The sequence below is a fragment of the Podarcis filfolensis genome, assembly GCF_964270895.1.
Source record: "Podarcis filfolensis genome assembly, chromosome: 6".
Classification (NCBI taxonomy): Eukaryota; Metazoa; Chordata; class Lepidosauria; order Squamata; family Lacertidae; genus Podarcis; species Podarcis filfolensis.
In genome coordinates, this window is record NC_139609.1 from 95,655,320 (window position 1) to 95,671,578 (window position 16,259).

Sequence of the window (16,259 nt, forward strand, 5' to 3'; positions counted from 1 at the left end):
ACATCCCTGAACAGGAAGATGAAATCCCTCAGCCCTAAATAAAAGGGGGGAGTCATGTTCGGATCCTGCCATACATACCCCATTGTTAGAAGGACCTTGTTATCCATTGTGTTCACACCACACCTTGTCCTTTCCACCTTGTCCTTTATGGACTCACCCAAGGAACAAGTTAGGAGCCCATCTTTGAAGGAGGCAGTGGCGTAGGGTGGGTTGTCAGCACCCGGGGCAAGGCAAGTAATTTGCGCTCCCTAACCCGTGGATTTGCGCCCCCTAACCCCAACCCCCAGATGTTGCGCCCGGTGCGGCCGGCCCCCCCTGCACCCCCCACGCTACGCCACTGGAAGGAGGCTGTGCCTGGAGGAAGAACTGTGAGGGGAGAGACTCCATCTGGCAAGGCCTCCTTCCCCCTGCCGTGCTCCACCCTCTAGTCTCTGCTTCTCAGTTTGTATTTTATTATTTCATGTACTGTGGCTTGCTGTTGTTTTACTGATTATAATTTAGAAATTATTTATCGTAACTGTTAAGGGTGAATTTCTGTAACTTTTATATGCTGGTATTATTTTATTCTACTCTAATGATTGTTGAACGTTACTTTTTGATGTAGGTTGCTTGTTTTAAAGTTTTGTATTATTATCACATTTTTGTATTGCATTAGGTTGTCATAAGATGTACATTTTTTGTTTCTTCAGCTTGCAAACCGCCTTGAGTACTGTAAGATAGAAAGATTGTATACAAATTTTAAAAAAATGTTGATGCAATATTAAAACCAAATAATGAAAATAATGAATTATTGAATATTAAACCAGAGGCTATACATGCACCTGAAACAAGTCTCTGCAAATAAAAGCATCTTACCAAGTAGGAAAAGCTTTATGGTTTGAAATCTAGGCATCCCCAAATGCACCTTGCTACGACCCATGCTTGTTCTAACCCCCAAATCCTTTCCCTCCCCCTTTTTATATCTCTCGCTCTTTCCCCAGCTGGAGTGACAGCCAACGTCACCGCCAAGACTCGCGGTTCCATGGCTATGTCCCTGCCAGGAAGCAGAAGACCCTCCACGGGATCCCGGAGGTGAATATCACGAACCCTTCCCCTCTACATTGCGGAATGGGACTTCCGGCAGCATCCCTGCTGGTTCACAGCAAAGGAACCGTCCTCACCCCCACCCCAGCCTTGCCCATACTGCTTTCCTAGAGCGAAGAGAGAGCCTGGGCGCTCTCCAGCGATATGGAAGGAGCCTCTTCTCCTTCCATGGGCTTCGCAAACGTACAGGGTTATGAATGCTGCACAGTGCCTTGTGGGGACTGCAGAGCTGCTAGGAAGGAGGGACAGGTTGTTTCTTGTGGCTGCCGTACTCCAAAGTTGCATGCCTGTTGACCACACCTTGGCACAACCTTTGCATGCCTCCTCACCTGTTTTGCATGTGTGAACTGCTCCATCACAATAACTGAAGCTGGAATCCCGCACTTCAGTTCTGGGTAGCCAAAGGCAGTCGTTGGGGAGGCTGCTTTCTCAGGAGCAGGGGGGTGGTCTGTTGGCCCTGGCGGTTTGCCCTTCGCTGCGTTCCTCCCTGTCCCTTAGTGTGTTTTCATACATCGGAGGTCCCTGCCATTCCCATTTGCGAAGGCACCTCCTGAGAACAGGGCTGCCAGGCTCTTCGATAGGCTCTGCTCCTGTGCCTTCAAGGCAAGCCTGCACAGCTTGCGATGAGCCAAGCCAAGCACAGCTCTCCTGTCACGCTCAGTGACCTGTCAGGTCCTGCCAGCCACAAGAGCAATGCTTGTTGTTGTTTGAAAATGCCAGCCCTGTCCGCGGAGAGCAGAGCATTGCTGAGCTGTTGTCAGACGCCTGAGTTCCCTTGGTTCTTTCTCAGGAACGGAAGCATGTGTGTTAATATGGATGGGAGTGAGGAGAGGGTGTGCCGACTATTTTCACTTGCTGAAAAGGACTAGGAATTTTTCACCCCTGGGCAAGATGCCATGGATCTAAAGTACAAGGAGACAGATTTAGGCGAAACGTGTTAGTAAGTTGCCTGTGGTGCTGTGGAATGTCAAAACAGAGACATGTCAAGCACTTAGTACCTAGTGCACTCAGATAGGAGTGTCCTTTCCATCCCTTTGATTATATGACTCCTTATCATAGTTTTAATTTTTATTTACAGTGTTTCTATACAGTGGATGCTCGGGTTGCGAACGTGATCTGTGCAGGATGCACATTTGCAACCCACAGCGTTCGCAACCTGCAGCGACGCATCTGTGCTTCTGCGCATGTGCAAAGTGCAATTTAGCGCTTCTGTGCATGTGCGACCTCCGAAACCCGGAAGTAACCTGTTCCGGTACTTCCGGGTTTCAGAGCGTCCGTAACCTGAAAAAACACAGCCTGAAGTGTCTGTAACCTGAGGTATGACTGTACTATCCATGAGCAATAAGTTCCCTGCGCAGATTACAACTTTAAAGATGTAGAATCATGAGATTGTGGATTTGGAAGGGGTCCCAGGGGCCATCTGGCCTAACCCCCTTCAATGCACGAATAGATGTACAGGTTCAGGTGTAGAAATACAGCACGAGGGTAAAGTCAAAAGCAAATTAAGACAACGTTATTATATATACAATGGAATCTCGGTTTTCAAACGTAATCCGTTTTGGAAGTCCATTTGACTTCCGAAACGTTCGGAAACCGAGGACCAAAGGTCTGTCAGCAAGTTCAGTGGGGGAAATTGAGAAACACACCTCGGAAGCCGTTCAACTTCTGAGGTGCATTCGAAAACGGAAGCATTCCCTTCCGGGTTTTTGGCGTTCGGCTTCCGAAACGTTCGGTGGCCGAGACATTCAAAAACCGAGGTTTGACTGTGTGTGCATATAGTCAATTAATACATGTTCCCTTGCAAGCATCTCTCCTACCTTTTCCTAGCCATCTATCTAGAATGTTGCTTAAAGGGTCTCTGCCGCCTCTTGTCATCCCAAAGGCAGCCTTGGCCTAAGAATGATACTGTATTTTTCCGTGTATAAGACTAGGTTTTTTTCCTTTTAAAAATGTCAAAAATTAGGGGGCGTCTTATACACGGATAGTGCCAAAAGGGTGGGTTGGCGATTGGTGAGTCCCCCCAAATAGGGGGTGTCTTATACATGGAGGCGTCTTATAGATGGAAAAATACGGTACTTTCCAGCGCTTCCCCTCTAGCGCTTATGATCAGATGCTTTTTCCTGGGCTCTGAGCTCCATGAAAGTGATGGGGTGCTCCTGCTGGGGTGCTGGGGAGTGGTGCTGGGGGCTTGCAGCACCCTCCTCAGGCCCGCCTTTGCTACTGCTTCACTAACCTGTTTGCAGAGAGAGCTTTTGCCGCGTTCCATTTTGAACCCCGCCTGTTTGTTCTTGTCGTTTGTTTTGTTCTGTTCTGTCCTGTTTTGTTTTTTTCTTCTTCCTGTATTCGTGTTTTCCTTTGGTGGTGTTTTTTTGTTTTGTTTTGTTTTAAGCCGTGAGTTTTACGGAAGGAGTGGCTTTGCCTCGTTCTTTAAGTCTGCAACGGCCCCTGCCACTCCGACTGAGAAACAGCCTCTTCTTCCTGCCTCCAGGCGTCCCTCTCCACCAGTGAGCATGCGGGACACCTACGGCACCTCCTCGCTCAGCAGCAGCAGCAACTCCGGCTCCTGTAAGGGCAGCGACAGCAGCCCCACCCCAAGGTAACCCTTGGCTCCTGGAAGGGCATCACACACACACACACACATCACAGGCTTCCAACGTAAGAGAGAGATAACGAGAGGGGTCGGTGCGCACCGACCACTCTCGCTCTCCAGGCTTCAGGGATAGACTCTCCTGGCTTCAGCGAAAGGAACCTGAAGCCTGCAGAGCGCAGCGGGAACTTGGGCTGCCTCCGAAGGCTTCAGGGATAGCTCCGGAGGCTTCGGGTTCCTTTTGCTGAGCAAAACTCTCCTGGCTTCAGCCGAGAGGCAGAGCTGCGCAGCGCCCCTTCAGCGAAGCGGGAGGAGAAATGGAAGGGGTTCCGTTTCTCCTGCTGCTTTGCTGAAGGGGCGCTGAGCAAAGAGGGAGAGAATTTTTTCCCCTTGTTCTCCCCCTCTAAAACAAGGTGCGTCCTTATGGTCAGGTGTGTCGTATAGAGCAAAAACTACATTATGCATTTTTATAAGCCTGCATTCTTTGTCACATATTTTTCCACTGCAAGTTCGTAACATTGGACTTGATCCCATTTAATAATAATAATAATAACCTTTAATATTGAATCAGATTCAGTAGCACTGGGGTAATCCTCCGTGGGAGTCGGGGCCTCATTCCCAGTACAGTTCTGAAAGGCTAAACTCTCATCTTACCAAAAGGGTCCTCTGCTGCCATTACGTTTGAAGGCAATCCTTTTGAGCTCTCTGGGAAGGAGGGAGGAGGTGTGAACTGGCCTAGAGATGGACCAAATTAAGGAAGACAAGCCAAGTCCCAGATTCCTAACTCTACACTCAGGATTGCATAGACTTTCCCAGGTTTTGTAGTGGGAAGAGGATCACAGAGACTTGCGCTGCTTTCCCAATTTCTCTTTCTTTATCAATGTAGACACTGAGTATAAATGTGGACAGGAAATCTAGAGACAGCATCAGTCCTCCACTCCAGTGTTCTTGAAAGCAGCCGATCAGCCGGGAAACTTTTATCCACCTGTTCAAACCAGGCTTAAACTCATACTCTTCCCTTTCACTGGCTTTACAGTGGTACCTCGGGTTAAGTACTTAATTCGTTCCGGAGGGCCATTCTTAACCTGAAACTGTTCTTAACCTGAAGCACCACTTTAGCCAATGGGGCCTCCTGCTGCCGCTGTGCCGCCGGAGCACGATTTCTGTTCTCATCCTGAAACAAAGTTCTTAACCTGAAGCACTGTTTCTGGGTTAGCGGAGTCCGTAACCTGAAGCGTATGTAACCTGAAGCGTATGTAACCCGAGGTACCACTGTATTCAAAACTGCCAGGACACTGCCAGGCAGGCAAGACACTGGCTTCAACCCTGACAGTAGCAGATAGATGAGGTCCACATTCCAACGTTCCTATTAAGCAAGCCCTTTTGAATAATTAAGGGATGCTGGTGGCACTGTGGGTTAAACCACACAGCCTAGGACTTGCCCATCAGAAGGTCGCGGTTCGAATCCCCGCGACGGGGTGAGCTCCCATTGCTCAGTCCCTGCTCCTGCCAAACTAGCAGTTCAAAAGCACGTCCAAGTGCACGTAGATAAATAGGTACTGCTCCAGCGGGAAGGTAAACGGCATTTCCGTGCACTGCTCTGGTTCGCCAGAAGCAGCTTAGTCATGCTGGCCACATGACCCGGAAGCTGTACGCCGGCTCCCTCAGCCTGTAAAGCGAGATGAGTGCCGCAACCCCAGAGTTGGCCACGACTGGACCTAATGGTCAGGGGTCCCTTTACCTTTGAATAATTAAGCTGCACAACACCCCACTTAATTATTTACATTAGTCATTTCTAACCTGCCCTGGGGAAAAAATTTATTTGAAGGGTGGAGGTAGAAATGTCTAAAATAAACCAATTAAAATATAGGCTTTTGTACAGCTTGACAGCTAAGTACGCATCATGGAATCAATATATACATAATAAAGCAATCATACAATTCAAAAATCAACAGTAGACTAATGCAGTTTACTGTTAAAAAAATCAAGGATATAAAACATCATGGTTAAAAAGCCAGGTCAAGGTGGGGAGAGATAGGAAACGGACACACTTCCCTGGGCAAAGCATTTTAACACTGGAAAAAAGAAACTTCCCCTCATTGACACTGATAGGACCAGGGCCTCTGCCACAGCCTAAGCTCTGGAGAGCTGTTTTTTGTGGGGGTTTTCTACAGCAGAATATTACTGTACAACAAATTTATTTTTAACTTATTTTAGCTATGTATTTATGATCCCCCATTACTCCCCAAAGGCAGAAAGCTAGCCAAGGTCAGTGGTTATGGATAAATACAGAAATGTGCTGGGTACTGCGAAGTACTAGGGTTTGGCAAATCGACACGATGCCAAGGGTCTTGCAAGCGTAAAGAAGCGTCTTTTGTCTTAAATGTCTGTCTGATTTCCCCCTCTGCTGCTCTTCTCTGTTTCTTCATTTGCTACAGTCATTAGTCTGCTATATCTCCACATTACTCCATCCTGGGCAAGATGCAACACTAAAACATCCTTTGCACAGGGTCATTGTTCTCCTCTGTTCTTGCTTGGCTTTGGAAGAGAAATCTGGAGAAAGGAGCAGAAAAATCTGAGCTCGAAACGTGCACAGTTACCGTATTTTTCACTCCATAAGACGCACTTTTTCCCTCTTAAAATGTAAGGGGAAATGTCTGTGCGTCTTATGGAGCAAATGTGTGGTCCCTGGGGCTGGGGGGGGGGGACCTGGGCTTCCCCTGCCAGCCCCGACCTGTTCTTTGGGGCTGGCGGTGGGGGAAAACGCTTCTGGGGTAGCCCGCAAAGCCTCCCCAGCTGCCCTGGGGAGGCTTCGCGCGGCTATCCCTGGCTTTTGCGGGAGGTGGGGGAAAGGACAGAGCGAGGCTCTCTCACTTTCCCCACCTCCTGCAAAAGCCCCCAAGAGCCGCATATTTTTTTTCTTTAATCCCCCCCCCCAAAAAAAAAGTAGGTGCGCCTTATGATCAGGTGCGCCTTATGGAGCGAAAAATACGGTAACTTAGCAGTGTCAACATAGGCAGCACTGTCCTGAGTTTCTGAAGCTTAAAAGGTGAACCCCAAGGCGCTTGCAGTCTAATTTTCAGCCCTGAGAGAGAGAAAAAGAGCGTGAGTGTGAGAAAGTGAGGAGATGCAATCATGTGCTCTGAACCTTCCACGGACCAGGAAGGGAAATCTCCCTTTAGACCATAGGCAGTTCCAAGGCACTGATGAACTTTCCTGTCTTTTCAGGCGCCCAGTCAAGTACTTGCTGTGCAGTGACAACCATGGGATCAAGCCCCCGACCCCAGAGCAGTACCTCACCCCTCTCCAGCAGAAGGAGGTCTGCATTCGACACCTCAGGGCCAGGCTGAAAGACACACATGAGAGGCTGCAGGACAGGTCAGTATTTGGGGGCTCTTGCATCTGGGGTGGAGGAATTTGAGGCTCTGCATTCCCCTGAACATACTAGGCCAGGCAAGCATCAGTCAGCCTTGTGGACCGCTCAGAACTGCGTCAGGTGGAACTTTTCAGGCGCTAATGATTGATAGATTACAATAGCTGGCTTCATGGGAATGATGCACCTTCCTGATATTTGCTGTGGAAGTGGCTCCTTGCCAGTGCTGAAGATTCAGCTGCAAATTTAGCCAGCTTCATGCGCTTCACCTCAGGCAGCAAACCCTAAACCTTACTCACAGGTAAGTGTGCATAGGATGGCTGCCTAAGAGAAGCAGATAAAGGTAACTTTGCTGAATGTGTACAGTCTACTCACAGAATTTAACTTTCACTCTATGTCTGGGGTAGTCAACCTTTTTATACCTACCACCCACTAATGCATGTTTCTTGATGGTACAATTTCCTTACCGCCCACCAGGGCTTGATGGAAGCGGATTCAGCTTGTGCCGTAGAATAGAATAGAATAGAATAGAATAGAATAGAATAGAATAGAATAGAATAGAATAGAATTTATTATTTATACCCCGCCCATCTGGCCAGGCTTCCCCAGCCACTCTGGGCGGCTTCCAACAAAGTATTAAAATGCAGTAATGCATCAAACATTAAAATCTTCCCTAAACAGGGCTGCCTTCAGATGTCTCCTAAAAGTCTGGTAGTTGTTTTTCTCTTTGACATCTGGTGGGAGGGTGTTCCACAGGGCGGGTGCCACTACCGAGAAGCCCCTCTGCCTGGTTCCCTGTAACTTGGCTTCTCACAGTGAGGGAACTGTCAGAAGGCCCTTGAAGCTGGATCTCAGTGTCCGGGCAGAACGATGGGGGTGGAGACGCTCCTTCAGGTATACTGGGCCGAGGCCGTTTAGGGCTTTAAAGGTCAGCACCAACACTTTGACTTGTGCTCAGAAACATACCTGGAGCCAGTGTAGGTCTTTCAAGACCAGTGTTATGTGGTCTCAGTGGCCGCTTCCAGTCACCAGCCTAGAACCCCCTACCGCCCACCTAGAATCCTGAAATGCCCACTAGTGGACGGAAAGGACCAGGTTGACAACCCATGCTCTATATAAACAAATAGATCCATATGAAACTAGGTAGCTCAGTCAGTAGAGCCTGAGATACTTAATCCCAGGACTGTGGGTTCGAACCCCGTGTTGGGCAAAAGAGTCCCGCATTGCAGGGAGTTGAACTAGATGGCCCTTGGGGTCCCTTCCAATTCTACAATTCCATGAAACTATAACAGATTGGCAATTAGAAAGCCAGTATGGTAAAACCAATCCCTAAACACCCCCCTAAAATCAACATTGATAAAGCATTTTGATGCCAAAGGCTTGAGCCTTGTGAAGTACACAGTGCATGCCTGCTTGTGCCTGTTATAATAATAATAATAATAATAATAATAATAATAATAATAATAATAATAATAAAATTTATTTATACCCAACCCATCTGGCTGGGTCTCCCCAGCCACTCTGGGCGACTCCCAACCAAATATTAAAAACACAATACATCATTAAACATTAAAAATGTCCCTAAACAGGGCTGCCTTCAGATGTCTTTTAAAAGTCTGGTAGTTGTTTTGCTCTTTGACATCTAGTGGGAGGGTGTTCCACAGGGCGGGCGCCACCACCGAGAAGGCCCTCTGCCTGGTTCCCTGTAACTTGGCTTCTCACAATGAGGGAAGTGACAGAAGGCCCTCGGCGCTGGACCTCAGTGTCCGGGCAGAACGAAGGGGCTGGAGACGCTCCTTCAGGTATACTGGACCGAGGCCGTTTAGGGTTTTAAAGGTCAGCACCAACACTTTGAATTGTGCTCAGAAACGTACTGGGAGCCAATGTAGGTCTCTCAGGACTGGTGTTATATGGTCTCGGCAGCCATTCCCAGTCAGCAGTCTAGCTGTCGCATTCTGGATTAATTGCAGTTTCCGGGTCACCTTCAAAGGTAGCCCCACGTAGAGCGCATTGCAGTAGTCCAAGCGGGAGACAACCAGAGCATGTACGTCTCTGGCGAGACAGTCTGTTGCAGAGCTAGCAAGGGCAGTGACCGTCTGTCTGTCCATCTGCTACAGGGATGCAGAGATCGACGACCTGAAAACGCAGCTCTCCAGGATGCAGGAGGACTGGATCGAGGAGGAGTGCCACCGTGTGGAGGCCCAGCTGGCGCTGAAGGAGGCCCGGAAGGAGATCAAGCAGCTGAAGCAGGTCATCGACACCGTCAAGAACAACCTGATGGAGAAAGACAAAGGGCTCCAAAAGTACTTTGTGGACATCAACATTCAGAACAAGAAGCTGGAGACCCTGCTGCACTGCATGGAGGTTGCCCAGGACGGGACGGTCAAAGAAGAGGGGGCAGCCGAGTCCGCGGGGGGCTCTCCGGCCCGCTCCCTCACCCGCAGCTCCACCTACACCAAGCTGAGTGACCAAGGAGCCGCCGACAGAAACCTGGGCGGCTCCCAGATCTCAGTGGAAGAAGCGGCCTGCGACAGCGGCTTTGTGGCCGCTGACGACTCCTTGAGCCGGACGGACTTGCTGGACCAGAGCAGCCTCCTGTCCTCAGGGGTGGAGTGCGGCACCGACGACACCTCCCTGCAGACCAACTTCACCCTGGGGTCCCGGGTGCCCACCAGCTCCACATACGAGAAGCTGATGGGGTCTCAGCACAGCGTCGAGGCCGCCGTGCAAGCCAGCTGCATGCAGGAGCAAGCCATACAGACGGACTTTGTGCAGTACCAGCCGGATCTCGATACCATCCTAGAGAAGGTGATGAAATCCCAGGCTTGCAGCCTGGCCAGCCCCACCTCCGTGTGGGTGTCTGAAATGGAGGATGCAGCCGAGATCCAGGGCCAGAGCTTCCCTGCGGGGCCCACGGACATGGCAGCTGCTGATCCCAGCTCAGTGGTGTCGATCAGCGCAGTAGAGGAGCAGGAGAAGGCTACTGAGCAAGCAGCTTCGCCAAGCCCAGTGGCCAACAGCCCAACCGTGCACCAGCCTTCTAGCGCCAGCCAGTCGGTGAGCGTCATGTGCGCCCCAGAAGAAGAAGAAGAAGAAGAAGCAGCTGAGCCAGGCCAGGAGCTCGTAGCAGCAGCAGCGGCAGCGGAGCCTCAAACTTACTGGAGCCGCCACTTCATCGTGGATCTCCTGGCTGTGGTGGTGCCGGCAGTGCCTACGGTCGCCTGGCTGTGCCGCTCGCAGAGGAGGCAAGGCCAGCCCATCTACAACATTAGCTCGCTCCTGCGGGGCTGCTGCACAGTCGCCCTGCACTCCATCCGCAAGATCAGCTGCCGCTCCGTCACCAACACCAGCAGCTCCTGCTCCCAACCATAACCTCCTTCCCCTACTCAGCTCATTGCGCCGCACACATGCTTCGCCCAGAGAGAGCCAGTTCATGGAAACAACCATAATTTAGCTGACCACTGATTGTACATTTCATCCACGCACTGAGACTTTTTATTTATTTATTTATTTGGGGGGGGGGCACCTGGGTGACAGTTCTGACCTGCTGCATCTCGATTTATACAAATGACTCTGGGGAGATAGCGTTGCCCCTCTTTCTGCAACCCTGGAGGAATTGCAAGGAGCTGGGATTGGGCAGCCGGCCTCCCTGCTGAAAGACCCTTGCGCCGTAGGTGCTGTAGCTTGCGGAAGTTTGCCTGTCATTCCACTTCAGGGAAGTTACGAGACTTTTTCCCGATCTCTCTCCTTTCCACAGTAGGCTCTTTCTGACCATTTTTGCGATACGCTGGAAAAGCTCTCCGATAACTTGTTCCTTTCTCTTCTGCTTTTTCTAAGGCTACTCTATAAACCACCAGTGTCCCTAATCCTCACTAGGCCACCACCCGCCACCCACTTTTGCTCATGTTCCCTCACTTACAGGATTTTGCAGCAGTAACTACAGATCCTGGCTGAGCCTTTTGCCGGCTCCCGATGGGAAGAGAAGGGGCACAGCACAGTTGCCTTGCAGTGACGAGATATATTCTCACCCACTGCCAGGTTGACTCAGAAGTGAGGAGGCAGTGGATTTCATAGCTCAGCAATCGATCACCTGCTTTGCATGCAAAAGGCTCCAAATTCATTCCCCAGCACCTCCAGGTGGGACTGGGAGAGACCTCTGCCAGTCCGTGTAGGCAGCACTGGCCTAGATGGACCAGTTATCTGACTCCACATGAGATAGCTTCATATGGTCCATGGACCCAGAGACATCACTTTCCTCCCTTCATCCAGCGACAGGCAAAGGGACCGTCTTGGTTCTTTCATGGGGCACAAAAAATAATGCAGAGCCCTTTCTCCATCTAATGACACAACGCCCGTCACCTTCCTGACGGTTTAAAATGGCACGTACGTTCCTTCCTTCGAAATGGGTTACCATTTCCCCAGCCTTACTAAAGCAGTCAGCGGCTGCATTTTCAAGCTCAGTTCACAGATTGTGTTTCTTCTTCTTCCCAAACAAAAAAAGTGACTTTACCAATTTATAACCCCACATTCCAACCCTCTCCTGTCGCCCTTTCTGTGTCATTGATGCCATTTTGTCACCTTAGGTATGTTCCCTTCCAATCCACTAGGGGCAGTAGCAGGGCTACTGTTCAGTAGTAGATTCTGCAGGCAGAGAGGGCAGCGCACATGTGCTGCGCATGTGCCCTGGTCCTGGTTCAATACAGTGGTACCTTGGTTTGCATACATTTTGGATTACAAACACGTCAAACCCAGAAGTGCATGTCCCGGTTTGCAAACCTATTTTGGATTAGAACCCATTTTTGGGGGGGAGGTCCCATTGGCGAAAGCGCGCCTTGGGTTACAACCTGTTTTGGTTTACAAACGGACCTCCGGAACGGATTATGGTTGTAAACCAAGGTACCATTGTACTGGGAGTCTCCTGTTTGTTCTTAATGTTTTCAATACTGCCTGCCTTAGGCGCAAGTCAATGGACATGATCATGGGGGGAGGAGTAAGAGACCCCGGATAAATCACTGCTGGTCAGGATAGATAATGCCATGTTGGGTGGCCTAGTGGTCCGAATAAGGAAACTGCCCAACGCTATCCCATGTCCCTGTGGCTTCATCCTGCTCTGCTCTTTTCCCTGCCCCCACTTGTCACACAGTGATGCCCAATAAATAGTCTGTTATACTGGACGCGGGTAGCGCTGTGGATTAAACCACAGAGCCTAGGACTTGCCGATCAGAAGGTCGGCGGTTCGAATCACCGCGACGGGGTGAGCTCCCGTTCCTCGGTCCCAGCTCCTGCCAACCTAGCAGTTTGAAAGCACGTCAAAGTGCAAATAGATAAATAGGTCCCACTCCGGCAGGAAGGTAAACGGCGTTTCCGTGCGCTTCTCTGGTTTGCCAGAAGCAGCTTAGTCATGCTGGCCACATGACCCGGAAACTGTACGCCGGCTCCCTCGGCCAATAAAGCGAGATGAGCGCCGCAACCCCAGAGTCAGTCACGACTGGACCTAATGGTCAGGGGTCCCTTTACCTTTTATGCTGGAGTCATGCAATACAACTCCCTTCCCAACTCAATTTTCTTCCTATTCACCCGCTTCCTTCAGATTCCGTGCCCAAGAACCCCCTAAGAATAACAGAACCTTTCATCTGGATGTTCCTTTGGCAAACTTCACAAAGAGTTGATCCAAACCAGTATTCTTTAGCCCAGTAGTTTTCAGTCCTCTCACACCCAGGACCCACCTTCGACCCAAACATTTCCCATTATTTTTTTTAACCATAGTGCAACTGCTGCTGTTGTGACCCATCATAGATCAAGCCATGGCCCAGAAGTCAATCCCAACCCACCTGTTGAAAAACCAGTGCTTTAACCAACCTCAAACAAATGATGCCCCTCACACCACTAAGATGTGCTGTGCCCCCTTTTCTCTCAAAGTCCAGCAACCTGTTTCATGAGCCCACAACTTCTCATTCCTGCCACTGGTGTTCCAATTACCCAGAATGCTTTTTCAAAACAACCGCTAAGGAACAATGCACACAGACACATTCTTGCTGCTTTTTTTGTCCCATTAGTGACGACTCTCCGCACTCTGAGGAGCAACCAGTAGGAAGAGAGCTCACATGGGATGGAATGAATGAATGCCTAGATGTATGATTGTTTTAAGACTCGACATATATCTCCTCTAGGTGGTGTAGGAGCCCCAGGGATGACACACTGTGTAGTACTTACAAACTGGATTTTTATTGTTAGGATTTAAGACTCAGGCTTGTCTTGAAGTCATGCCCTCTGCTTTGGGTTTCCTTTTCCTTAATCCCCAGAGTTGGTTGTGGCTACTCAGGGGGAAGGGAAAGGCACTTTGCACTTTCTCAGAGACACTTCATTCATTCATATTTCCCAGGGCTAACGCTTGGGGAGCTTTGTCTCACGCCAAGTCCTGATCACTAGCACCTAATGCCCCAGATGGTGCTGTACCATGTTCAGAAGTTTGGTTCTCTGATCTGGAAGGCAAGAACTAAACAGCCAGGGCTGGGGATGCAGACATTTAAAATTTGAGCCTGGGCTCACTTTCGCCTATTTACCCCCAAAGCGTTGCAGAATTACGGAGAGAAATTCAAGCCCTTCTGCCTCCCTCCCCCCACCTGAGAATGTTAACAGAACGTAGTGGATCACGAATGTTGTGCGAAAACTTCACTTTTGACGACCGCGTTATTGTCACTTCTCCCCATCACGTTCATGACGAGACTTTTTGAACTCTCTTTGGCTCTGACTCCCTCAGCTGGGAACTGAATTTTACGTTGTCCACTTCTTGGAAGCCACTCCTGGGAAGGGCGGCTGCTGGCCGAGATGCAGAAGAGCCAGATAATATACCTCGCGTAGAGCAACTGGCCGCCCCCCTCGCTTGGGGCAGTAATTAAGGAGTCCTTAATTCGGTTTTTGTCTTGCTTTGCACTATGTTCACTTTTGGCAAACTTGAACCCTACCATGCAAAGGTTATCGGCTGACAGCATCAGGTGGTTGGCTTCCTGTTTCCTCTCTGCAGTGCTGTTGGAAAAGCCCATTTTTCAGAACTGAAGAGGTGAAGGAAGCCAGGATACGGTTCTCCTACCTGGTTGCTTCTTCCATAATTAGTATGAGCTTTGAGAGAAGAAATATAAGGCACAGGTGGCTCAATGGGTCCTTTTGTCTTATTTGAGCTTAAGCTTATGGGTGTTTGGGTGATGCTGTTGGAGGGAGCTGGGGTATCTGTCTCTGAACGCCTCTCTCTGCTGCACTTCCAGTCCAGTTCTGGACAACTGGTATGCCACTGGGTGGGCTGGTTTAAAGGGATTGGTGCGAGCAGAGGCCAGGGGAAGTATTTAGTGAAAAGACTGCGCTCCCTTCTCCTCCTCGCATGGAGACTTTCCCCTTCAGTGCTTGAGGGTCAGTCTCATACCGCCTTAAATTCTATGACTGCTATTTACTCTGTATTAGCAAAAACGTCTGTCGTCAGGATAGGTGGGAGGGAGGGCTTGTATATTGCAGATCTCTTTGGGGAGGGCACTCCTGTACAAGATCCCTAATTGGGGAGTGAGGGGACGACAGGTAAGTTTCGCCCTCCCCACAAAGCATCCCTCAAATGCAATGTGATATGTTTCCATGTAGGAGTGAGCGACAACCATTTATTCATCTGGGAGAAAGAAAGTACTGGGTGCATTCATTGGCGCTAGAGCTTAAGATGTTCCTAGTGACCACCAGGCACTAGAGAAAGCCTGCCCTGGCTTGCATGGTCCCTTCCTGTGTTTCTGTTTTTCAGTCCTACTAGAATATCCAAGAATCATAGAAGTATAGAGCTGGAAAAGAGAGCCCAGGACTCATCTAGGGAAGTTTTCAATGTCTGAGGTTTTATTGTATTCTCAATATTTTGCTGGGAGCCGCCCAGACCGATTGGGGCAATGCACTCAGATGGATGGCATAATAATAATAATAATAATAATAATAATAATAATAATAATAATAATAAATAAATATTAATAATAAATTATATTTATATATCCCGCCCTCCCTGGCCAGAGCAGGGCTCAGGGCAGCTAACACCAGTAAAATTACAGTAAAAACATAGTAGGGAGGGGAAAAAACCAATTTAAAATACAGGTTTAAATGCAATTTAAATAAATTAATTTAAAATTACTACTGTTATTATCACTAAAGCATAAGATGATGGGGAGAAATAAAAATGTGAATGGACAAAAGAAAACTTAAATTTTCCTTCAGGTTTTTAGGCAGAGGCTGGATGGCCGCCTGTGAGGGATTCTTTAGCTGAGATTCCTCTCATTGCAGGGAGTTGAACTGCATGGCTCTTGGGTTCCCTGCCAGCTCTACAGTTCTATGATTCTATCTTTTAAAAAATGGCCTGTCCATTTCTTGAAACCGTCCATCCTACAACTGATCATGTTGGCGCAAGCCGTTGCAAGGCCATAGGGCTGGGCAGGGGGGGAAACAGCCAAGCAAAGATCGCTGCAAGCTTGGCTGTCCCAGCATTGCTGGGTCTCTGGGTGAGGAGATGAAGGACAATGGCAAGAGCCCTCAGCAGGCCCTGTGGCTCCTTGCTCTTGGGGCACTGCTTGCCCTTCCCTCTGGGTCCAGTCTGGACAACTGCCCACAGGGGGGACAAAAGGCGGTGGAGAAAATGGCCGTGTCTTATCCCTCGTCAGGCCTTGTGTGCTCAGAGAGGGCAGATGAACAGGGAAGGAGAAGGAGGGTTGTGAAGCTCAAAGGGTAACTAGGGATTGTCTCGTAAAGATGTGGGGCTCAACAATGCCAATATGGAAGCAACTCGTAGAAAAAAGACAGTCACGGAACCGAGAAATTGCACAAAACAGATGAAATACTGTGAAAATCCCTGAAACAAGAAGTAATTGACTAGAAATATTATCTTGTGGGAATCAACTAGAAATGTGGAAATCAACTAGATGTGGAAATCAACTAGAAATATTATTAATATTATAAACATTATGAATATTATAAACTAGAAATGTTATTAAAATGTGGAAATCAACTAGAAATATTATCTTATGGAAATCAACTAGAAATATTATCTTGTGGAAATCAAATCAGTCTTTAACATCAGCAGTAAGATCTAGACCATGGGAGCCTTTCAGCCCTGTTCTTGAGTTTGTTCAAAACCTAAAACAACTTTATCTTGTATTCCTTTCTTTGAATTTGTGCCATTTAGGTTTTTAAACCCTTTTGTAA

General features: G+C 48.9%; 1 protein-coding gene across 1 annotated transcript in view; it reads left to right on the plus strand.

The window, feature by feature from the left end:
* SNPH (syntaphilin) overlaps positions 1 to 16,259 on the plus strand; it is a 70,717-nt gene that overhangs the window by 38,484 nt on the left and 15,974 nt on the right. The window contains exons 3-6 of the mRNA XM_083618757.1: positions 981 to 1,071; positions 3,572 to 3,679; positions 6,899 to 7,048; positions 9,161 to 12,375. Coding sequence (XP_083474883.1) covers positions 1,022 to 1,071; positions 3,572 to 3,679; positions 6,899 to 7,048; positions 9,161 to 10,415 — 1,563 coding nt within the window. The 5' untranslated portion in view covers positions 981 to 1,021 and the 3' untranslated portion in view covers positions 10,416 to 12,375. The remainder of the gene's footprint in view (positions 1 to 980; positions 1,072 to 3,571; positions 3,680 to 6,898; positions 7,049 to 9,160; positions 12,376 to 16,259) is intronic.